Source organism: Zalophus californianus, chromosome 1 (genome assembly GCF_009762305.2).
Source record: "Zalophus californianus isolate mZalCal1 chromosome 1, mZalCal1.pri.v2, whole genome shotgun sequence".
Lineage (NCBI taxonomy): Eukaryota > Metazoa > Chordata > Mammalia > Carnivora > Otariidae > Zalophus > Zalophus californianus.
In genome coordinates, this window is record NC_045595.1 from 205508630 (window position 1) to 205532474 (window position 23845).

At 47.4% G+C, this 23845-nt stretch overlaps 1 protein-coding gene across 3 annotated transcripts in view; it reads right to left on the reverse strand.

Annotated features, from left to right (window-relative positions):
* RUNX1 (RUNX family transcription factor 1) overlaps positions 1–21804 on the reverse strand; it is a 247844-nt gene extending 226040 nt beyond the window's left edge. For 2 of the 3 annotated variants that reach the window (XM_027583258.2, XM_027583257.2), the window contains exons 1-2: positions 21663–21803; positions 21429–21545 (exon numbers count right to left, since the gene is read on the reverse strand). In XM_027583258.2, coding sequence (XP_027439059.1) covers positions 21429–21486 — 58 coding nt within the window. In that variant the 5' untranslated portion in view covers positions 21487–21545; positions 21663–21803. Of the gene's footprint in view, positions 1–21428; positions 21546–21662 lie in introns of all 3 variants that reach the window. The other variant, XM_027583259.2, reaches the window with a different exon arrangement.
* Positions 21805–23845: the final 2041 nt, after the last annotated feature.

A 23845-nucleotide genomic window follows, 5' to 3' on the forward strand; every position in this document is an offset into this window, starting at 1 on the left:
ATTGGAGAGATTTGTGTGTGTGTGTGTGGGGGGGGTTGTTCTTTTTATGCATAGAGAAGTCTGTATGACTGATTTGAGAACACAGAGTTTTATAGCTTGTGTGAAACTATTTTCAGGTTAATTCTCAATTACACCCTTCGCCTTGGAGGGTCAAGTCTTTTGGTTTCCAGTGAATATTGTGGTTGTACCTGTGGTTACCCACTGACTTCTCATCTGCTTTGCTTATCTGATAACAGGCAAATGGGGAAAGAGCTTTTAATATCCCCCAAAAGGGGAAGATTGGTAATTAGTTATTCACCGCATGGAATCAGGCCAGGTCAATTTACTCCAAGAAAGAAAACAATCTGGATACTGGACTTTGGGGTTCCTTTTACACAAGATTTTGGTATGACTGGTCTCCTCTGGGTTGCTTTTTGCTTTTCTTTTCCTTTTTCTTTTTTCTTAAAGCCAGGTCAAAGCATTATACCCTGCAGAAGAGAAAGCAGCTTCACCTCCTCCTCAACTCTGTCATTTTCCTGACAGCTGGTAAATTTCAGCCCCTCACCGGCCCGGGGATCTGCGCGTGTCCGCCCAGGGCGTCATCGGCGGGTCCCTCTGCCCAAGGCAGCAGCCCCGGGATCCTTGAGAAAAAGCCATGGGTGAAGTAACCGAAAGAGGGGCATAGAAAGCAACAGCCAGAAACGGCGGGGACGCGAGCGGCTGACACAGGAAGGGAGGCGGTGGCGCGGGTCCTGGTGCGCTGCGCGCTGCAGGGACGGAACTTCTGCAAAAGCTGCCTGCCCGCGTTATCAGCGGCGCGCAGGCCTGTGGTTTTCTCGCTCTCGCAACCCTGCTTTAACTGCCGGTTTATTTTTCGACAAACAGGATGCCTCCATCTGAGGCTGTCAGCATCCCAGGCTCATAGAGAGAAAAGAGGTAGTACCGCCCCACCCTAGAGGCAAGGCGGGGTGGGGAGGGAGGGGGGGGTTCTGTTTCAAGAAGCTTCCCAGAGAAGCGACAGCCCTGCAGGTGCAGCTGCTGGGAAAGCATCGAGAAAGGCGAGGAGGCAGGAGGGAGTGAAACCCAGTTCCCCACCCTACACCCTGTAACTGATTACAGGGCTCCGTCTTGGCAAGAATCCGGAGACAGGCCCAACGGTGGAGGGGACAGGTTGGAGATTTAGGACAATGCCCCTCAAACTTGAATGTGTACACAAATCACCCCCTGGGACCTTTTGTGAAAATGCAGACTGATTCTTCAGGTCTGGGCTGGGACCTGAGTTCTGCACTTCTACCAAGTTTCCAGGTGATGTTGATGTTGCTGGTCCGAAGCGCACATTTTGAATCAAAACAAGGCTTTGGGAGATTACTGTCCGATCATTTTCCATAAATTTCTCTGTACAGGCTACCAGCCACGAGCAGAGGGTTCTGCATTAGAGTGGATCCTAATGGATGCCCCGCAAGTATTTCAGGCAAGCCGTATTTATTCCTGTGGTGGCTCTGGTTTAACACCAGCCATCTTGCTGGTGGAAAAGGAAATTCCTTTCTGCTCCAGAGGCAACAAAAATTTGAATGAGTTAAGGGATTTTTAACATCCCAACTGAGAACACCTTCAGGGATTCAGGAAAGTCTAGGTTATGTTCTGAGCCCAAAGATGGTGGGGAAGGGGTGGGATGTGACAGATAAATAAAAACTCACCCAAAAAAACCCCAGGCAGTCAGGGTCTTCCTGGTGATGAAAACATTTGCATCTCATAGTTAGAATTCCCGCAAGTCCACAGCTTTTCCAGAAGCTGTCTAGTTTGGAGAAGCAGTGTAGAATTTGGAGCCCATATTTAAATATTCTAGACCTAACTGGATCTCATACGAACTTTAGAATGCTATGGCATACACTTTAAAATATATGTTTTTGAGTCACATGTAATAAGCAGAAAGTATGATCTCAGATCTGAGAGACCAGACCAGAAAAATCCCTAGGATGTGAGAAAAATCACGAGAAGTCTTGCCTTCTAGAATGAGTAAGTCCCTCCAGAGGAGGTGCTAGCTGTCAGATGTAGAAATAAGTTCTGCTAAATTTTGCCAAACCCTGAAATTTCATGAAGATTCTATTTTGACTTCATCAAAACCAGTCAAGGGCTTCCTGTTACCGAGTGTTTCTCAAAGTCCCGCCAAGGTTACAAGACTGTTAAAATGCAGATTCTTGGGCCTTTCATGGTCTCTCAGGAGGCTCCAGGAATCTGCATTTTAACAGACCCTGCAAAGGATTCTTCTGTACGGCCAAGTTTAGACCCCGCTGGATTGCAAGTTCAAGTCCAGCCTCCTTGCCTCAGCATTCAAAGATCTGGCTTCGATTTTGCTGCTCACTAGTGAAGTGGTGTGATCTCTTCATTGCCCATGAGCATCTCTTGAATCAGCTCGACTGGCCACCGCATTCATGTCATCTCCTCCGTCTTCCCCAGCCCTGGATAAAATGATCTCTTCTCCTTGGGGCCCTCCTCAGATCACTGCTTCTTATTTAGCGGCCATTCATCTTCCTAGTTTGTGATGCTTCTTATATCTGTGCTGCCCTATTCAATTACCGTGTTGTTCACTATTTCTCCTGCTTGGGCTTTGCCTCCTTTACTAGACAGTAAGCTCCTCAGGGGCCATTTCATGCCATATCATCTTTGTCTTCCAGGCCATGTTCTATAATACATGGTCATGCATGTATCGACCATTCAGTACATTTGCTGATGGGTCATTGCTAACATGTGTGTTACAGAGTGTGATTAACCAGGCACACTGTGGCTCTGGGATCAGAAGAGGCTGGGAAGGGGAATGGGAGTGGTGGAGATAGGGTTGAGAACCTGGTTATATAGTCAGGAAAGACACATAGAGAGTGGGGAAAAGGGAGTGTGGACCCCCAGCTCATTTGCTTGCCCTATGAAGTGGGGACGGGATTTCTTTTTGTTAAATATAGTTTCCACTCTACTCGAAATCCAGATGCTCAAAACTATGAACCAAAGGATGGATGTTTGTTTTTCACACTCATCCCCCAGTGGTGGATCTCTTGAGTGGTCTCTCCCCACTGTCTCCCCTGCTCCAGCTGACTTCCCTCCTTCTTTTTTTGGCAGTTGGTGGTCAGCTCAAGAGCCTACTCTAAGCTCAAGTTAGAGGAAATTTCATGTGTTACATATAACTAAACAGAACAAAAGTACTGTAGTGCATTAATGATTTAGCAATAAACACACCTCAGCTCTAATCCTGACATAGCTAGGATTATTTCTCCTGCACCTTGGCTTTCTTTCCTAGCCTTTATAAATTCTAAATTCTTATTTTGTTATCTCTGAGCATCCATGTTTTCACTTTCAAACTCAGCATCATAATATTGGCTCAGAAGGCATTGGGTGGCAGGTGGAATAATGTGTGGAGACCACCTGGCAGCCTGGCACACATTAGGTAAGTACCAGTGACCCATAATGCCCTGTCCCACAGTTCAAGGATACTTCCTGGAAGAATGCTTTCTGGTGCTCCAGGTTATTCCTTGCTTCAGGCACCTTCGCTGCATATCAACCACATACCCACTGTTGCCCTCCAATCCTTAACTTCTCTCTTAAGGCAATCTTTTGGCCTCAGTAGGAATCCCTTCCTTCTTGTGTTTTAGGCACATCCCTGTTGGCCATCTGGTCACTGTCCTGACCGGCATGGAGGGGACCCCAACTCTGCTCCTAGGACTCCAGCATTCTCCTTATCTTTTCTCTCCAGCCTGTGATCTGGTGTCTCTAAATGCTGTCTCTGGTCTTGTCTCTTTATGCTGGGTTCTCTTGTCTTCTTATCTGTCTTCTTCCTTTTCCTCTGATACTCTAAGTCCTTACTCTAGTCTTCACACCATCTGTTTGAGGTGATACCTTCCTCCTCCATATAGTAAAGAGATTAGGATCCTCTTTTATAATATCAAGGTGCTTATAGGAGATACCAGACCGTGGAAGTCCTTGGGATCCCCAGATGACCTCTGTGACCATAATTTCTAAGACCTTTTCCATCTACCCTTCCACAGGTAGTTGTCTTCTGAAGACATGCCCAACTGCTTCCTCAATTCCGGGGGGGGGGGGTTGCATTTTCCAGAAAGTGAAACACCAAGAAGGAATAAAGGGCAGAAATACATCCCTGCAACCATAACCCTGGTGATAATACAAGGTTGGATTTCTCAAGCTCGTCGCTCTTTATGTAGCTGGGGAGGACTGTCTTATGTGTTGTAAGGTGTGTGGTAGCATTTTTGCCTCAGTCTGCTAGATGCCGGTATACTTCTCCTGTCCCCCCACCAGTTGTGAGAACTGAAACTGTCTCTAGACATGGCCATATGTGCCCCAGGGACAACGGCACCCCTTGCCTCTCATCTGCTCCCTCTAGTTAAGAACCACTGATTTAAGATCTCTGAAGATGAAAAGCATGGTGAAGAAAATGGGAAAAGTAATGAGAAAAGACTAGTCTGGGAAGAAGTTCCCGATATATGGTCTAAATAAATGAAAAAGGGGACTGAATGAGCAGATCCATAGGAAAGGAAGCATAGGAACAAACTTTAAGGAAAAGAATGAAATGACAAATATAAGAAGGCATTTATTTGGACAGAGGATCCACTAAGGAACGTTCCCGAATAGGAACAAAGAATGAGGCCCGGCCTTGACAGGATCCGTTCTAGCCACAGACATGGCTGTGGGCAAAGCTAAGTGTGTCCACGTGACAGGGGCCCAGGCCTGACTGAGGGGGATTTAGGTGCAGATGGGCTTTGGGGGAACGGTCAGCGGTGGTCAGGAGTGCAAAATACGACAGTTGTTCAGCAGATTCTGATGGTCTCCAAATGGAATGGGGAACACACGTATGCAACATCCACCTGCCCAACAGTTCACCGAAGAACATTTTCCCTAAATTGAGAGTTATGGAGAAAGCATGCAGGGTGCCCTGGGCTAGTCGTCCACGGGACAGTCTGTGTGTCCACTCAGCTCCCTGAGACTTTACCGAGAAAGGCAAAACAGAGATCCTAAGGACAAATCTGCTGCATGTTATGTACCAAACCTCTTCTGGTTTTCCACTAGTTCTTTTTTTTGGACAGGATACAAATGGTTTAGCTTTCCCATAGAAAAGGTCTTTCTGAGTTGGTAACAGAAGAATAGAGGGCTTCTGCTGGTTTTTGTTTGTTTGTTGTCTTAGAGATAACCCAATAAGGAATGGACTGGACCTCATTATCAGTCCTGTGATTAGGAACTCTCTTGGTCATAGACATCTATTTCTCCATATAGGTATTCAGTTTAAAGCACAAGCCAGTTGGCGCACCTGGGTGGCACAGTCTGTTAAGCTTCCGACTCTGTTTTGCTCAGTTCATGATCTCAGGTTGTGATCTCAGAATCCTAGGATCAAGCCCCGCGGCAAGCTCCATGCTCAGCACAGAGTCTGCTTAAGATTCTTTCTCCCTCTCCTTCTGCCCCTCCCCCCTGCTCTCTCTCTCTTTCTCTCTCTCTCTCAAATCAATCAATCAATCAATCAATCAATCAATCAGTCGTTTAAAAAATAAAGCACTTTCTCACATGCTTCTCTTTGCCTACTTGTTCAGCTTCCCACAATGGACACCCACCAGACTTTCCAACCCAACACCCTTTGGACAGAGGTGGAACCAGCCCCATGCTGCGTGCTTCTGTTTACCCTGATATCCCCACATACTCTTTCCTATCCTTAGCTAATTATAGGAGTTAAGGAGGGAACCAACTCTGAGTAGAGGTCTTAATTTCTTGCTCCCTGCTGTGGTTGTGTGGCTGGAGAGACTACTGCGGCCTCTTCTGTTCGTATCACTGGGGCTTCTACACCTCAGCAGTAAGCACAAGGCTGATGGATTTATCCATCTATCTGTTTACCTGCCTATCCATGCATCTATGCATCCATCCATCCATGCATCCATCCATTCATCCAAACATAGTTTCAGAAATGCCAAAGCATATTCAATTTCACTTTTCTATGTATTATTTTCAAATCCTCTTTGGGAAAAGACTTCTTCCGCACAACTGTAATTCCTCCCATAATTTCTGGTAGCAGGGTTATTAAAGCCAGCCAATGGGCCCATTGTTCAGTGCAAGGAAGTCATTGTGCAAGTTGTAAGTCCTGGGACACGTCTCTGTGGAGAATGCTGAAGAACAGAGAAAAAGGCGTCCCCACATCCCCATCACACACTTGGACGGACACAGTCTACATTTGTTTCCTGAAGCCATGGGCTACCAGAGTGAAGCAGGGATGGCCAAGACTTCTAAGATGCCCATCGGGATCTCATGCAACAGGAAGCATTCCAGGTCCAGCTATTATTTATTCAGTTCATATACGCAGTGCAGTACTTACCAAAATATAATTCAAGGTTTTCTGTTTATAAATGTATTCTCCTAGAGACCCTGAGCTTTTTGAGAAAAAATCTCATGTCTCCCTTTTCTCTTTTTTCACAACACCTGGCAAGGTGTAGGCACTAAACAAATGTTGGACAGATGGATGGATGGATGGATGGATGGATGGACCCTTGAAACTATCCTCACCTGGTCTTTTTTATTACCTTTCTTCTAGATATCAAGAGTCTTCATCAAAGACATGCTGACAAACTGAACACGAAAAAGGAAAGAAGATGATTTGTTCAAAATCAGGATTCAGAAGTGCAACCCAGGTACTTCAAGTAGTTTTGAAACAATGAAGAGCTCCTTTCTTGTCAAATCACCATCCTATTTCCCTTGACGTTTGTAATTAGGGGAGAAGATCATTCATTTTTAATTTATTCCTAAGCACACGAGGGCCCAGGTCACACCCTCTCTAGAAGACCGTCTCTTAAGTATGCCCAGTTTAGTGGTTAAGCACTCAAGACCCCAAGCCACACAGGGGCGGGGGGAGTCCAGCCATGCCTCTTCCCAGCCGCGTGAACTTGGGTGAGTTGCGTGGCCACTCTGTGCTCCAGTCCCCTCTGTGTAAAACGAGGAGACTAACTGTCCCCACTGTATATGTGACAACAGTAATGAGAGTTCCCATTTGTAGGCACTTAACCCAGGGCCTGGTCCTTAAAAAATGCTACATAATAGTACTTGCTCAATAAAACTTGGCGTTCCCACAATGCTCTCTTGTCACTTCTTATGGGATGACTTCCTTCTCCTGAATTTTAATCATGGTGTATGCCAGCCCCAGCAACCTGAAGGCATTGTTCCAGGAGTACCTAATTTTCTCTCCCTTGCACTAGAAAAACTACTGAAGGCCAGGTTAACAGGCCTGGCTTCTTCAAAGAGTAATCCCAGTCTACCAATTCTTTCCTGTTTATCCTTAGCAGACTGGAATCTTGGGTGCCTTTTATTTTTTGCTCTTAGTTACGGGGAATATGGCCGAGTGCCCTAATTTCAAGGCCCCTGCTCATGGACTGTCAGTTTTTATGGACCACCTAAATCAGCCTTGGAAGGTGGGCAGAGAGGGGGTCACACCAGGCGGGATGGATACAAACGTTGGAAAGGGTCCGAATTATCACATCTTTTTATTTCCTTCGACCCATAAGTAAATGGGGAGCAACACTGGTGCTTCGGTTCCCAAGGTTTCTCTGGAGCAGTGGTTCTCAAACAGGGGTGATTTCATCTCTCAGAGGATACTTGGCAATGTCTGGAGACATTTTCGGGGGGGTCACAACTGGGGGAGATGGGGTCACTGGCATCGAGTGGGTGCAGGCCAGGGGAGGCTGCTCTACGTCCTACAACACACAAGGTGCTTTTCCTTCACAAAGAACGGTCTGATCCCCAGAGTCAACAGTGGTGAGGTTGAGCAACTCGGCACAGAATTAATGGAAGGCAAATTCGCAGTCCGCCTCATGCCTTTCCCTTACAACGTCAGCCCTGAAGGCTCTCGAGTACCTGCCCTGTCATTATGCAGGTGGGACGGGGAGCAGAAGATCACAGTGCAAGGGGGCACACAGCCTGGAGCCGAGACCCGGAGTCAGCCCCGGGATCCTCTGCCACACTCCACGATGTGTCCTTTGCCAGCCCAGCCACCATGTCATAGGATGGGAGGGGGTAAGCCAGAGACCTTCCAGCTGGGCTCTGCCTCCTGCCAGCCCTGTAGCCTGGGCTGCTTTCTTAACCCAGCTTTGCTTCATGTGTCTTTTATATTGCTATCCTATGGGGATTAAGAGCTGTACTTTTCTCATAAGGTTTTTTATTAAAAAGGTTGATGGTGGCAACGTGCCTGATGTGTTGTAAGCACCTGGTGAATGTTGGTTGTCCTTCTCATTAATAAGCAGTGATGAAACTTAATTGTCACCCGACATGCAAACCCTTCCCAGCAATAGAGCAGAGGGCGCGGGATCTGACAGAGCCTGGAGGTGGGGCTCCTCCCTCTCATCTTCCTGGTCCAGAACCTATCAGGGGCCCCACAGAAGGAGTGGTCCAGGCTCACCTATGGCGATGGGCACGAAGGGCCCTTCTCTGCCTTCTACTCCTTCAGGCCACATGGTCTTTATTGGAACATGGAAGGGACAGATGAGGCTGTTTGAAATGACACCAGCTGCTTCTGTTTGAATGATGTGTTCAAACCTAACCTGACTTCATCGACGTGGGCAGCTTGGGCCCCAGAGGGGGGCCACTGTGCACCTGGGGGCCAGGATTCCCCAGCAAGAACCAGAGCCTGGCTGAAGGTCAAGTGGAGATCATGGAGGGAAGATGGGGGAGGGGGAGGGAGGAAGGGAAGTGGGGCCAGGGTGGACCAGTCCCTGAGATGTGTGCAGATGGCCCTAAATAAGCATGCAGGGGCATTTTCTGAGTCATGAGAATTCCCAGAATATAATCTCTAGTGTACACCGTGGAGTTTTTATGTCCCTGTCAATTGCACACTCTGCATAAGGAAAGTCAACTCGTTTGAGGTAATACAGAATCACCTTTCCAAAGGAGATTTATTAGTTTACTATCATTTTTTTTATTGTGGAGAATAATTAGCTTGAGCGCCTTTTAATTTGTTCCCATTAAGATGTTTGCATAGCAGCAATTAGAGCCTGGCGGGCTCCTTGCATTCTCCGTGAGCAGGGGCCTCTCGCCATCTGTGAGCTGGCTTTGGGGGGAAACATAATTAATTCTTGCACCCTTTGCCACGTGGAGCCCAAGGAAAAAGGTAAGGAAACTTCTGTGATTCTGTGGGACTGGTCGTAGAATAATCAGATGAGAAATGCCTTTTGCACAAATAAGGTTAAAGAGAAAAAGAAAACCTCAAACCAACCTACTTTAAAACAGGATTTGTAGTGATGTCAGAGGACTTTTGAAATTGATAAATGTTTCTGCCAAAAGACGGAGACTGTTCTCAAAGACTCACCAGGGATGGGTCTTTTGTTCTACAACTGGCCCCTGGTGTAGACGGTCCTGTTTACAGGAGGGACTGAGGCCACTTCTTGCTGTCAGAGGTAAATCAACTGCTTCTCGGTCGATTTTTTATCTCAACTGTAGGAATAATTGGCTACAAGTGTTTGCTGGGACCTTCACTGAAAACCCTGGCCAGGCTCAGGGTCATGGCAGTGCAGGCTCTGGGGGACTTCCCGGAGGATGAATTCAGGAATGGGGCCCCTGATAACCAGCCAGATCATTCTGTGGGTTCTTCTGTACATGGTCCCTGGACATGGACCAGGATGGGGCAAGAAAGGTGCCTGGGACACCAATTTAAGGTGGTGCCATCTCTCAGAGTCATGCCAGTGTGCAGGGCCAGCCTTCCCTGATCCCGAGAGTGAGCACCTCCTTAAGACTTTTCGGAAAGTGCCTCGTTGCCTCAGGAGAGGGTCATCGCTGCTGGACTCCCAGACTGATAGATTAAGACAACTGGCTGGGAAAAAAGCCTTAGTGGTGGCTTCTCTCCCTGCGTACACCAGTACTTCACTATCGTCTTGGGAACAGGTTATTCCGGCTCACCCTCTGGTTTGAGCACCGCTGGCTTAGAGAAGTGTCTCTTGTGGACTGCCCTGGAGCCACGTGAACGGCTCCCTTGGGGGCAGCTCTGATGGGGAGAGGCCGGGAGGGTAAGAGGAGTGGGTGAGGGCAGCACTGACGCTGCCCGGAGGGACCCCCGGCCGCTGAGTATGTCCAGTGTCATGTAAGCAGCCCTGGATCGTGGATGATGCCCCCGGCTCAAAGCCATCTGAGGTTCAACCTCCCTTCACCCCCAACACACACAGCGTCACCTGCTGCCCAGGGACCCCGACCAGTCTCTAACTATATCACTTGTCAAACCAAGAGAATGGTGACCTCCCTACACAGACTGTGGGCTTTGCAGTGAACACCTCCATTTGTATCTGGCTCCCGCATTTACTAGCAGCCTCACTTCAAGCAGGTTACCTAACTTCTGCATGCCACAGTTCCCTCAATAAAACCGGATTAGAAACAGGAATTCCTTCTTCTAGGTTTGTGCGAAGGATTTGATGAGGTAACACAAGAAAATGCTTGGCGCCATGCCGTGCAGGTACATCGCTTATGCTCAATAAATACTAGCTTTACTCTGATCAGTTTAACACTGGTGAGCTCAGCCATCTGCCAAGAAACGCTACCGATCATTTCTGTGCTGCTCCATGGTGAGAGAAGTAGACCCAATTGTTCATCCCAGCATGTGCCTGGCTCTTGGCACAGCCGCAGGGCTGTGTTCCGGGCTTAGCAGAAGTTACTTTCCTGCCCTAGCCTCTGTCCTGTACACCTTCCGTGGCATTTCTCAAAGTTACCCTTTTTACTTACTGACTTCTTCTATGTATCCACCGCTTCATCCATTTTATCTCAAATCCTCTTAGCAACCATGCAAAGTAGGGATCATTGTACACACTTCACAGATGAGAAACCTGGGCTTTGCAGGTTTGGGGAAATGGCTTCAATTCACACAGGTGGTAAGTGCTGGTGACAGGGTAGAAACCAACCCCCTGACCCCAACCCCCTGAGCTCCCTGCCCTCCCTGCCCTTGCCCCCCTCCCCCCCAACCATGACCCACACCCTCTGGTCAGGCCTGTCTTTCTGGTCTCCCTATCAAAGACAGCTCATAGAAAAGGACCTGATGGTTAAGCACACAGGGTTCCTTCTGGAGTGAAGTTTATGGGGAAACATCAGTTGAAGCTTCTATGTGAAGGTTTGCTTGTAGAAGCTGAGTCCTGGTTAGCAAGATAAGAAATTTGCAGGTATCTGGAAGCTTTCTTTGTCAAATTGAGGTATTCTTGTGGGGGGGGAGGGGAGGAAAAAGCATCACAACTTGCACTTTCAGGTGTCTCTTATTTCAATTTCTATTTTTAGGATGTGTTTTGTGATGCATACACCATAATTACACCAGTATAGTAGAGTAGGTATGCCATTTATAAGTAAAGAACTATGCCTAGGTTTTGAGGCATGCTAATTAAGTTTTATTTGTATGTCACGTGATCAAAAGAGTTTGGAAATGACTCTTGACTATCAGAAGTTCCTGTTCCCCTACAAAAAGCTTTGTCCAATTCAGTACATCATGGGGAGAAATCCCAGTGAGTTCTCTAAGGTATGCGGATTTTTAATGCTAGCCTCTGTGAGTGTTCACGTGTGCACGCGTGCGCCTGTGTGTGTGTGTGTGTGAGAGAGAGAGAGAAAGCTGGAGAGAGGAAAAGTATTTTTCTTGAAAGAAGCTACTGGAGAATCTAAGTGCTTTGAATCAGGAGTGTTGTGAAGACATATATCCTTGATGGAGTTGTAGCCTGGGTTCGAATCTTGTGGGAAGACAGCATTCTCCCACTTCCAAGGGTTCCTTTGAGAGCTGGAGGCTGGTAGCCCACGCCCAAGCCATCTTTCACCCCTCTGGGTGAATATGTGCACGTGCAGTTCCTCTGGTAATTCAGATTTCACCAGAGACACTCATTCAAACCAACCTGGTTAACCCTAAAATTGCTTAAGGGGGTGGCGGGTATGTGGTGGGTAGCTTAGCTAAGGCATTGATGGGTTTATTGGGTAAAAGAGAACATCCAGACCACAGGGTGGGTGAGAACATTCAAATCACACCAGGGCAGAGGAGGTTCTTTTGACGGCAGCTTCATTCTTAATGTGCTCCTAAGCTGCAGGCTCCATACAAATGGCTCTGCTTAAAGTTTCCCCACAATGAAAGGGATTTAGCCCGTAAATGGCTGATCAGTGAAAAGAGCAATTAAGGAGGATTAAGAGAGCTGTCTGCTAATCATGGAGACTCCCAGGTGGAATCTGCTACCGACATGTATGTCCAGTGTCTGCAAAACGCTAGGGGACAGGAGCCCAGCAGATCCAGCTCCTGGTTCTAACTCAGGTGCTGACCAGCTGTGACACCTTGGAAAAGCGAATGTCTCTGGGGCCCTAGGGCTGAGCGACGTCTAAGGTCACTCCAACCAAAATATACATTATATATTATGTGTTCCATGTTACGTACTATGTATCATATGTTATACATACAGTTGTATTTAGAGAGTTATACAGTTACTTAGTTTCAAATGCCAACTGAAACTATATAGAACTACACACACACACACACATAACCTAGAAAGCATTATACAGGACCCTGTCTCATAGTTTATTTGTTATTTAAACAGATTCACCCACTTCTCTGATACAAGGATCTCTTTGTTTTGAACACAACCCAGAGGGAAGTGGGAAGTGTAATGGAGGCATAGATTCTTTTTTTTTTTTTAATATGAAGCAATGATGTAGGATGATTGACAGCTGAATAGAATTTCCATTGTTGTCATTTGTACATCTTTGCATGACCCCACCCCCTTCACAGTCCTAGTATTTGTTTAAGGTTGTTTAATAATTGCCCCTCTGCTCTAGAACTTTGGGAGTAATAACCATTCTGGTCTTTATAAACAAACAGTATGTTCAATAATAATGACGTTGGAGCTTGAGTTTCTGTTCACACCCGCCAGGGCTTATGCAATGTCATTTTCCCCCGTTCCTGCCACATTATGTACACCAGCCAGTAAAGGACCAGGACGGGACAGAAGACTCCCGAAGCCTAGAGCTATTTTTCCTTCCTCACAGGTCCTCCAGACCCTTGGATGGGTTTTATACATATATGCAGTTTCAGATTTTTACAGATTATGCCCTCGCAAAGTGGCTGAGTGTCAGGTCCAGCTGTGACTGCCGGGAGGGGGGGGGCTGTACAGATGCCTACTGCACATGGTGTGAAATGAGGGGCTTGGTGCACATAGTTCAAAGGGCAGCAGAAGCTATGTGATAAGGGGCAGCAAACTGCGGTTGGCACTAAAACTCCTCCCGGAAAAAAAAGGCCCCCAAACCAATGTATTTCAGTTTATCTCCATTCCTTTTTGCATATTTTGAGGCTAACATAAAAAATAACCATTGAAGGATATGCATGCTAAAATTTTTTGCATAGCAAAAGGAAATTGCTTCTACTTTGAGCAATGCAAGAGCAGCTCTGACAACCTGTTTGGCCTCCCTGAGAAGGCTCGCCCCAGGGTGGCCACGACCACAGAGTATCCCGCAGTATGTTCAGGATTCTAAGTGACTCGTTTGCTCTTTTAAACCCACCCCTATCTGGCAAACTGACCACTGCAGTAGTTTCTAGCCATTTCTTTAAGATCTAATCATGAAAAAAGAACGTCTGAAATCCTATACATTTTCAGAAGAACTGAAGTGCTGCTCAGGACTAAGATAGCTCTCAAGGACAGGGAGAGACAGAAGTTTGCTTTGGGTGCTCCCAGGCTATGTAGGATATATTGCCCATCTTACGATTTCATTCACTATCACAGATCAGAAAAGGTTCTTTTTAGGAGTCATGGTCTCTGCAGAGGACATCCCAAATACCAGCAGTAAAAGTTGGACAGTTAGCAAGGAAGGTGAAGTAGGAGCTTTGCGAAATGTCAGAGCCATGTAACTCCTGCTTTCAATGGACCAGGTTTCAAGGTTTGGCAAGTCACGTCCTTGATTCAGAATCAGTTTAAGCATGGGCTGCGAGTTGACACAAAGAAGCATCAGTTTTGAAATCAGCAGAACCATTGGCCAACCTAACGAGCCAACTAGGATTTCTATTTTTGATGACCTTTTACATGTGGGCTCCCTAAACTGCTCACTATTTAGAAGGAAGACCATGTGAAAAGATACATAAGGATCACGGGCCGTGAGGACACTGGCTCACACCAAATCAATGATTCTCTAAGTGCACACCTATCTTAAGGCACAAGATGAAAGATTTACATTCTTTCTTATTTCAGGGAAAAACTGAATAAAGAATTTTTTTTTTTTTTTTTTTTTTGTCTTAAGGAGGCATTGACTTACAGGGAGATAGCTTGGCATCCCGACTGAGGAAGTAGACAGGGCCCATCATTACGAAGCAGAAATAATCTATCACTTGCAGAAATACAAGGTGTGAATAAATGCTCTGTCTCCTAGATAGAGGGCTATTATCTGGCTGTCATATTTCCATCAAAGATAAAAATATCTTACAGTAGAGTTAAGGATGGCAACTTAAAAAGAAAAAAAAAGGTCTCCCTCAAGAAATTCCGTAGAAAAGAATTCTCTTTAAAAAAAAAAAAGTTGTGGGGGATTGGGCTGTGGGGTTTTGAGAATGCAGAAGAGCGAGGGCCAGGGAAAAGCGAACTATTTCCAGTTATTGACCGATACGTCAGCCCCAAGTCCAGATGGGGTGGCTCTTGGACAAGCAACACACCCGTGGGCTGAGGCTGTCTGCATTTCTTCTCTCACAGGAGAGGCAAGTGTGATTCTGCCTTCCCCAAAGAACATAGGCTCGACCTTGACTCTATGTAACCAGCTCCCGGCCCCGCCCCATCCCATTTCCTGCCTCTTTTGCTGTCAGTAAACCAAGAATAAACATCACCTTGCCCCAGCCTCAGCTTGCATCCACAACTTAAAGAATTTGGGGTTTCTCTGTGTATTTTCAAAGAACTGTTGACATGGAAAGTGTTGGGACAGATGTGATGGGATGTCATCGGGAAGCAGTCAGTGTAGGAACCGTTTTTGCTGTCATAGGAGATGCTGCATGGGGGTCCAGCTACCTTCCCCTCTGCTTTCCTCCGCTCTTAGGGCAGGACAAAGAGGACTCCTCTGTCCCAGGCACCTTCCAGCCAGAGGCCTTGTGACATGGGTCTGGCCTACAAGATTATAAGGGGAGGTTTGCAGAGACGGGCTTCCTTTCCTGAAGCAAAAGACAGAGCCTCATAAGAAGAAGGGATTGAGGCCTCGAATCTCTTTCCTGCCTGGACAGATCTGAGGTTCAGGCCAAAACACAGGAGCATCCCGGCCCCACTGAACCAGCCGTGGGGCTGTACTCCTGGACTGCCTGCCGCAGGAGACAGGCCAATACCGGCTGCTCATGCCACTAGAGTCAGATTTTCCTAACAGAATTCTCACTGATAAACCCGAGTGGGAGCTTTACACTTTTTTATGTCGCTGCGGTAAAATGCATCCTTGCAATCATCTTTTGGATCCATGGTTTATTTCTCTATCTTAGCTCCTCTCTCCCTTCTGGGGCATCATTCCATGTTGTCAGGAGACTAGAAGGGGGAAGAAGGGAGAGCGAGAGATCCACAAAGCTAAGAGAGTATGAGAGTGTGTCTCTCTGACAACGGCGGGGGTGGGGAGGTGGCAAGCCAGAGGAGTGACCAAGCAGATTTTCCAGCATGCCAAAGGTTACTTGAGGCTTTTGAGTTCTGTTTTGTGTACCAGGAACCACCCATAATTCTCCTAAAGCACTCCCTGATTATGGTCAGGGTCTGCAAAACTCTTAAAGGAAATGCTCCCTTTCCACCACTCTGGGCCATCGTAGTTAATGACATTTTTTGGCGGGGAAGAGACAGGCTAAGGAAGACACATGGCCGAAGGCTTATTTTATTCAGCAAAAAGGCTAACTCCGGGGATTGGTGGCACCAATGAGGAGGGACCAGAATTACTAGGAACGTGTTTTGCAGATTGTAATATCTGTTCAGGTTCCAGAGCAGCTTCTGGAGAATTCTCTAAAGAGTAGGAATCAGAAAGAAGATTTTTTTTTTTTTTTTGAGCCAACGTGGGGAGATGTTTTGCGTGTGTGAAATGGTAGGATGACCGTTTCCTATCTGGAAGTAAAATAATAATAATAATAAGTCCCTTCATGTTGTGAAGCTGAGAACATGTGTATGTGCTCCATGGTAGCTCTCTGATGCGGTCGAAGATTTCAAACAGGAGCTCTGTACCTCGGAGGCAAGCACGTCTATAACATCACCAGCCCCTTTTGTAGAACTCGAATGAGACACAGAGACATTTAATGACTCATCTAGGTCACTAGGAAGCTACCTGAGAAACTGAAAATGAGCTCCAGCTTCCTGTGCAGGCCCCTGCTCCCTCCCCCAACCAGAGGGGCAGCCTGGGTGCCTGCTTTTCTGGGCTTTGATAAAGTATGTGATCAGAAATGTCATGGGAGGTATGGAAATAGGCAGCCTCTCAGAGACCTGGAGGACTTGCATGTGGTCCAAGGGCAAAAGGGCTTTTTCACTAAGAAGGACCTGGAGGAAAAGAAAGCTGTACCAGGACTCTCAAGGAGGAGAAACATCGCTCAAGATTGATCTTGCAACACACCCCGATTGGCCTAGATACTTAAAAGCTACGCTTGTTCAGTTGAATTGTATAAAGGGCCCAGGCTCTTCTTTGGTCCTCTTTGGACACTTCTGAGTAAAGCAAGGGTGACATGCTGGTGGAAAAAAAAAGCCATCAGGCTGACATACTCAGCACCTCCCACACTCCACAGGGGTTCCTTCTGCTTGACCTTTGCCCACGCTGTACCCCCACCTAGACCACCCTTCCCTTGCCTCAGGGTCCCCACCCTCCACCCTTTCCCCAACTCCTGTGTCACCTTCTCCAGGGAGCCTCCCATAGTGTCCTCTGGGATGCCAGGACCTCTCCTTTCCCAGAGTGTCATCTGAGATAACCGGATGTGGACAGCCAAGGTTAGTATTTCCGGCCCATTTCTGAGATTGTGCTAAGCACTGGACATAGTTCACTTAATTCAGGCCACACAGTGACTGTCGCAAGAGGTACCACTGTCCACGTTTTATAGATTAGGAAACTGAGGCTCACTAGAGAAGCTGCTTGGCTAAAGTCAGAAAACTGGAAAAGAGAAGTCCATCAACATCGGGCTGTCCGCGCACGCTCCACATTCACTCCCTTCTGTCCGCCCTCTCCCTTCTAAACCCCTGGGCTCTCTCCTCTACACCGAGCTCAGCCAAGCCCTGGTTGCTCTAATAAAGTCTCTGTGTGTGGCGGCCTGGGAAACTTCCTCCGGCCCCATATCAAACCCAACCTTGCTTTCTCAGTAATGGGTCAGGCCTTTTCTGAGCACACATTTCAGGTCTACTTCAAAGGAACAAAGGACTCTCCCGGCTACTAATTTCATTCCAAAAGCTCTCAAAGGCTTCTTGCTGTTTAGCTCCCAGATCAGCAGCCCTTTCTGCAGATGCTTCTGTTACTGGTTGCTCACTAGGCCTGCATTTGGTGTGTGAGCAGGTGTGGGGCCTCCAGTGGCCCGCCTTTCCCCACCCCTCCACCTGCCCACACTGTCTTGGAAGGATCTGAAATACAGGGACAATCCTGCTGGAGGGAGCAGAACCAAGGCATGGCTCCTTTTGGGGATGGCTCTCTGCTGTTTTAAAGCCTAAACATTTCAGAATTGCTTTGTCATTTTCAAAGGTTTGTTAGCGTGGAAAGCAAAGACATGGCAAAGGGTATGATTATGAGTTTAGATGGATTTTTAGCACCTTTTTTTTTTCTCAGTTTCAAAATGCGTGGGCAGTTTCAAGATGCGAGGCTCCATTTTGTACAGAGGGGGCCAGGGTCTGATTCTTCAGCATCCGGGAGAGCACCCAAGGAAGAGTACAGTTTCCTTGTGAGGCAGAGGGAGTCAGATCTGCTAAGACGCATGTTGTGGGCTGAACCGTGTCCCCTCCAAAATTCCTATGTTGACGTCCTAACTCCTAGCACCTCAGAATGTGACTGTATTTGGAGATGGGCTTTTTACAAAGGTGATGGCTGTCAAAATGAGATCATTAGGGATGGGTCCTCATGACATATGTCTGGTGTCCTTAAAGGAGGGGACATTGGGACACAGACATGCCCGGGGGAAGACCACATGAAGACACAGGGAGAAGCCCGCCCTCCACAAGCCCAGGAGAGAGGCTCAGAAGAAACCAATCCTCCCAACACCTTGAAGCCTTCAACAAATAAAGCTCCACCAGGATTATACATGAGACTCCTGGCCTCCAGCATCAGGACACCAAGCATTTCTGATGTTGAAGCCACCCGGTCTGGGGTACCTTGTTACGGCGGCCCTAGAAAAACCACACCGATTTCACACACTACAAACTACGGATGTCCAGTTTAATCTATGGCTCTCTGTGATCTGGACTCTTCCTTCGGTCGAGCCAGAAGTGATGCTTACAGTGGAGCTCACCTTATACATTTGGGCTCGGATTCTGCCATTCCTTTTGAAAGCCACCTCCAAGAAGACAGTAGTGAGTCAGCCTCGCTGAGATTTTTACCTGTGGTTCTAGGAACTCAGAGGCATATTAGCATTCAGGCTTTGCATAGACCACTAAGCCACTTCTAAGAACGAGGCTACCTGAGAGATTTTGCAAAAGTACGTCTGTGCCACCGCTTTTCCTTTCCACACCTACCACCACGCTTCGGGCCGGCACCTTGCACCTCACGAGAGAACGCATGTCGGGGTTGTGCAAGAAAGTCGTGTCGCCAACCACGCGTGTTCATGCCAGGCAATTTTAATCACGTCTTACCTCGTCCCCGAGGCAAATGAAGCGAGTGCTTGGCACGGTGTGGTGGGAAGAGCGTGGTGCTCTCTGTGGTAGACCACAGTCACTTTGCATGCCCTCTTTCAGATCCTTGCTTGCCTCTCACCGACTAGGGAACCAGGCCGTGCTTGGTCCCCCAGCTCTCTCTCTCCCCACCACGTTTCACATACGTACCTCGCCCAAAATGAGTTATGGGTTTCCTTCTGTGAGGATTGCACGGACTGATAAAGTACCATCCCAGGAAGAAAACAAGATGCCGTTTCCCCCTCTAGGTCCTAGCTGCAGCTGGGGAGGGAACACTTGCCATAAATTATACGAAGCACGAAGTGACCAGGGGGCTGAACACTGCTAAGGGCCGGTCTACGGGAATGGGGTTAAAACTCTGAGAGGGCGGTGACCAGATGCGACTCTCCTAGCAGCACGCTCTCAGGCAGTGCCCAGTTGGCACCAAGAGCAATGACATTTTGCCACCTGTCCGGCGCCAGGGAGTGGGGATGGCTAATCCGGACAGTGTCAACCCTCACCTTGGTGGGTCACCTTGATAAAATTAACTGGGAAATTGCCAAGATTTCACTTGAAATGAAATCTCCATATGATATTATTACGGTAGAGATCATAAAAGCCCCAATTTCCTTTTCCCGAGACCAAGGCATGAACAAGGCCTTTTCCCATTAGGCCTTCTGAGACTTAATTCGGGTGTTAGGGCTGTCTCCACACCGCTTCCCTGAAAGCGACCTGCCCCTTGTTCCTAACCCGGGGCGGCCCGGTGACCTCCATGAACACAGGCCTTGTGGCTCTGTGTCAGGCCTCGTTCTGTTTCCTGGCATTTGAGCAGGTCCCTGTGTCCCTTCACTGTCCCTGCTGTCTGGCCAGTAATGAGCGCTTCGAAGGCAGCCCCGCACGGCGCACAAAATCCCATCTATTGCCCGGTGGAATGTTTTCCAGCTTCCTGAAACTGCCTTCCTGAGTGGATAAACTAGGAAACAATAATGGCCTGGAGGGTATTGAAAGTGGAACAAAGTCGGGAAGATCTTTCTGTCTGTTATTCTGCAACTATTGCTTCCTTTGCTTGTTCGTGGCCTGGAGGAAATGCAGCCGGGAGCCATTCACAGCTTCTCACCAGCGGCTGGTCTCTCTGCCACGGGAGCCCGGCGCTGCTGCAAGGACAGTGACTCACGCACATCGGATGATTCAACTTCACTAAAATGTCCTCAGCCGCCAGGAAAGACTTGCAAACCCTCTAATTTGAAGTTTGAATCGGTTAATGACTTGCTCTCTTCCCCTCCTCCTGAAGTCCTCCCCCCTTTCCTCAACATGCACGCGCGCGCGTGCGCGCGCACGCACGCGCACACACACACACGCGCGCGCGCGCGCACACACACACACACACACACACACACACACACACAGCTTTGTCAAGTTTTTAAATTTCAGGGGCCCGGAAACACAGAGGCTCTGCGGCAATCATAATAGCATTTGTTGTGACAAAGTGGCTGGCAGCCCTGTGCATTCCCCTGCTCATTTGGCTGTATGAATAAATAATGAGTCACAGATACTATTTGGGTGCGCGCGCGAGAGGTTGTAGCCAGAAAATTAATTACTCCCCCGTCCCGTCCCACTCCACGCCGGCTCTGCCAAACCATGCGGCCACATTTCGCAGGCGTTGGTCAGAGTGCGTGCCCCGACACACGGCCATGCCTTCATGACATTTTTATGTTATTATTTTTGTTTGTTTAAGCACGGCCCTCTTTTCTCACCAGAGACACACAAAAGGCACATGCACACACATACTCACACCCTCCTAGCCGTACCTCCGACTACAGCTTTGCACATTTTTCAAGAGGCTGCTTGCAAAACTGCAGACAGGTTTTCCACACTGGCTGTTCCTATTAAATGGAAGCGCACAATCTAATGACCCAGAGCCGCAACAACACTTGGCTTAGGAAATTTCTTCATTGCTCTTTGCGAGAGAGACCTCTGTACAGGATAACTTGCATTTTTTTTTTTTTTTTTTTTTTTCTGCCCTGAAAGACGTTAGCTGCCTCTGTGCACAGCGAGGCCCCATCCTGGTCGTTTTTAATCCAGACAAATCCGCCTGTCTCCTGTACTCTCTGCCTTTAGGGGATAACTGAGCTGCCTGCCACTTTGCCCCTGAAGTCCCCAGGCTGGTCTAACGTGTGTCTGGGCGCCCGGCCTCCACCCCCACCCCGCACTGGCACCCGCGGTCCTGGGTGGCTGGGCATGTGCCCACTAAAGCCTGGGGCCGGCTGCAGGGTGGGCTCCGTGGTGTGCTGAGCTCAAGACCGTCGGCCACAGTCCATGCAGGCAAGGGGCAGGAAAGGAAACGCGGGGAGCTTCTCGCCAGCTTTCTAATCTCTCCGACTTTAATCAGGAGCAGCCCAACTTACTTGCACTTGACAAAGTTCTCACACACCGACCGAACACTTCAACAGCTTAGCTAAGTATTTATTAAAACATTTCTGAAGAGCTGCCATCTGATGAATAAGTAATCCAATAGCCTTGTAATCATATGCCTGGGTTTGAGATCTTTCCACAAAACAGACGGGGAATCGGCCCAAGCTACAAGCACCGGGTTACAACAGGCTGCCATTTCGTTATCTGAAAAGCTGAGCAAAAGTAGGTATCAAAAGACCAGAGTGTACTCACCTCTCATGAAGCACTGTGGGTATGAAGGAAATGACTCAAATATGCTGTCTGAAGCCATCGCTTCCTCCTGAAAATGCACCCTCTTCTGAAGGCGGGGGATTCAATGATTTCTTTCACCTTTGGAGTGAAAACCAAGAAAGGTCACTGTTGTCAGCTCACGCCCCACCATGGCTCCCTGCATCTCTTTTTTGCCCCCATACCTCTGGGGCTCCCTGAGCCCTCTGAAAAATGTACCTTTGCGAAAACAAATATTCAAATTGTTCAAGATTAAAAAAAAAAAAAAGCGGCGTCTTGGCTGTGGGTTGGTGATGCTCACCACTCTGCGAAACCCTGTGGTTTGCAGTCAGTGTGATTCGTCCTGCTTGCTGACCACTATGCCGGGCGCAGTTTTCTGACACTGCCAGCCTACCCAACTTGTGGTTCTGTGGTTGTTTATGAGGCCCAAAGAAGTTTTCACACAACCCAAATTACAAATTTAACTGTTCCCCTTTCCACAACCCATCTTAATTGGTTCTTGCCAATCATGTGACTTAAGTGATGTCAATTTTTTTTTTTTTTTACTTTCTGAGCAATGCCCTTCCTTCCCCCCCACCTGCCCTCCCCCAGGCTGTGCAAGAAAATAGCCGAGGAGAGTTTGCAAGAGAGCGATGGTAGAGAAAAGTGACTCAGTCTCTTATTATATCGATGGTCTTTGCTGATTTGGGACAACTTGGGTCCCGTTGTTGTTATTTGTGGTTTTTGGAACTACTGATTATTTTGATAACAATTTTATTGCTGCTTATTCAATAGTAATTCAACCCTGGCATCAAGCTGCTGCTCAGCCAGGATGTGGATCCCATCACTTAAGACGCTGGGCATCCGCTCAGGAGAATCCAGCCCTTGGTAAAGACTGTAACAGCCTAAGTGAAACTATAAAAGGAAAAACAAAATAAAAGGAAATGTTTTGTGGAGTGTCTGACCCCTCAAAGGGTCTAGCAACTTGCTGATACTGTAAAGCCGAGAAAAAAGGGGAAGCATTTTAATTTTGTGATGAAAAGACTGCTATAATAAAAGCAAAATTATGTGGTTTTATCCCTCCTAAATGAACATCTTTTCAGTAAAGAGATGAAATCAAAGTTCTCTCTTACGCACATACTGAAATTAGGAGTCTAAAGGAAAACAAAGAAAAGAGAGATCCTGTATTTTGAGCCAAAGCGGTGGCTAACCCGAGACTGTTTATTTTTTGTTTTCACCTGTGCAAGTTCAGTGCCTTGCCTTTCTCTACTTCAATAGGCATTGACAAGCTAATTCAGACCTGTAGGTAAAGCTCAGTCTAGCTCTACACTAACTACACTTTGAGTGCGGTAAGAAGACTTCACAGCGGATGGAGGAACCAGAGGGGATGCTTCTCCAGAACAAGCCCCTTCTCATGTGACTCACCAAAGAATATCCCATAGCTCATCCTGTACCTTAGGAAGAAGACATGCCCATTTGGAGGTGCTAAAAACAGGGTGATATTGCACATGGGCACACATACTTATTTCTCTTCCTTGCTCATTGCTTTTAAGTGCTAGCAAAGTATTGTGCTTTGTGCAGTTTCAAGACAAAGAAAGATCTCCTTCCTTAATTGATTTCTTTATTAACTTTGCCATTCTCCACATACATCCTCCATGGCCCCGAGTACATACTACGTTTCAACACACACGGTCAAGAGCAACTTAGGCGATGGGTCTAAAGTGTCAACCCTAGATTCCAAGCTGCACGGACAGAACCAGCAGACACTTTAGAGAGTCTGTGCTATCACAATACGCCCTTGGTTTTCCCCTCATCCACTCGGTTTCGCCCAGACCCACGGTGATAACGTGCTCAAGGGCAAATGGCACAGGTCTTTTAAAAGGAAAATACATGATTTTTACTTACTCCTGTTTTGACTAAGGCAGGAATTGAAACTCAAGAGCCTGCTGTCTCCCAGACTGGTGTGAGGTTAGCTTAGCAAGTGTTGACACCTTATTAATATTTAAAAGAATAATAATGTATGTATTCCTTTTATGATATTTATTAATATCCAAACACGATGCATGTTTCCTGTTGCTTCTCAGTGCAAATCCCTTGTGGAAGATAATTAAGCCTATGTCCCCGTGCTCCCTGATAAAGTCAAGTCTGGGTTTGACCCCACATCAAGCTCTTTTCTCTCTTCTGTATGTAATATTCCCTGGAAGGGTCTTATGAGCTGAATGCCATAACATGCAGCTTCCCCCTCAGGGCTGGCTCAGACTTATTAATGACTTAGCAATTCAAGTGGCGACACAAATAAATTCTGATATTTCATTTTAGAAACTCCCCAGATACTTTCAGCCTTAGGTGTCCAGATGCTTGAGAGGAGGCTCTGGATGTGTCAGCGAACTGCCCACATTCTTGGCTTCTCTCTGTGGGCCTCG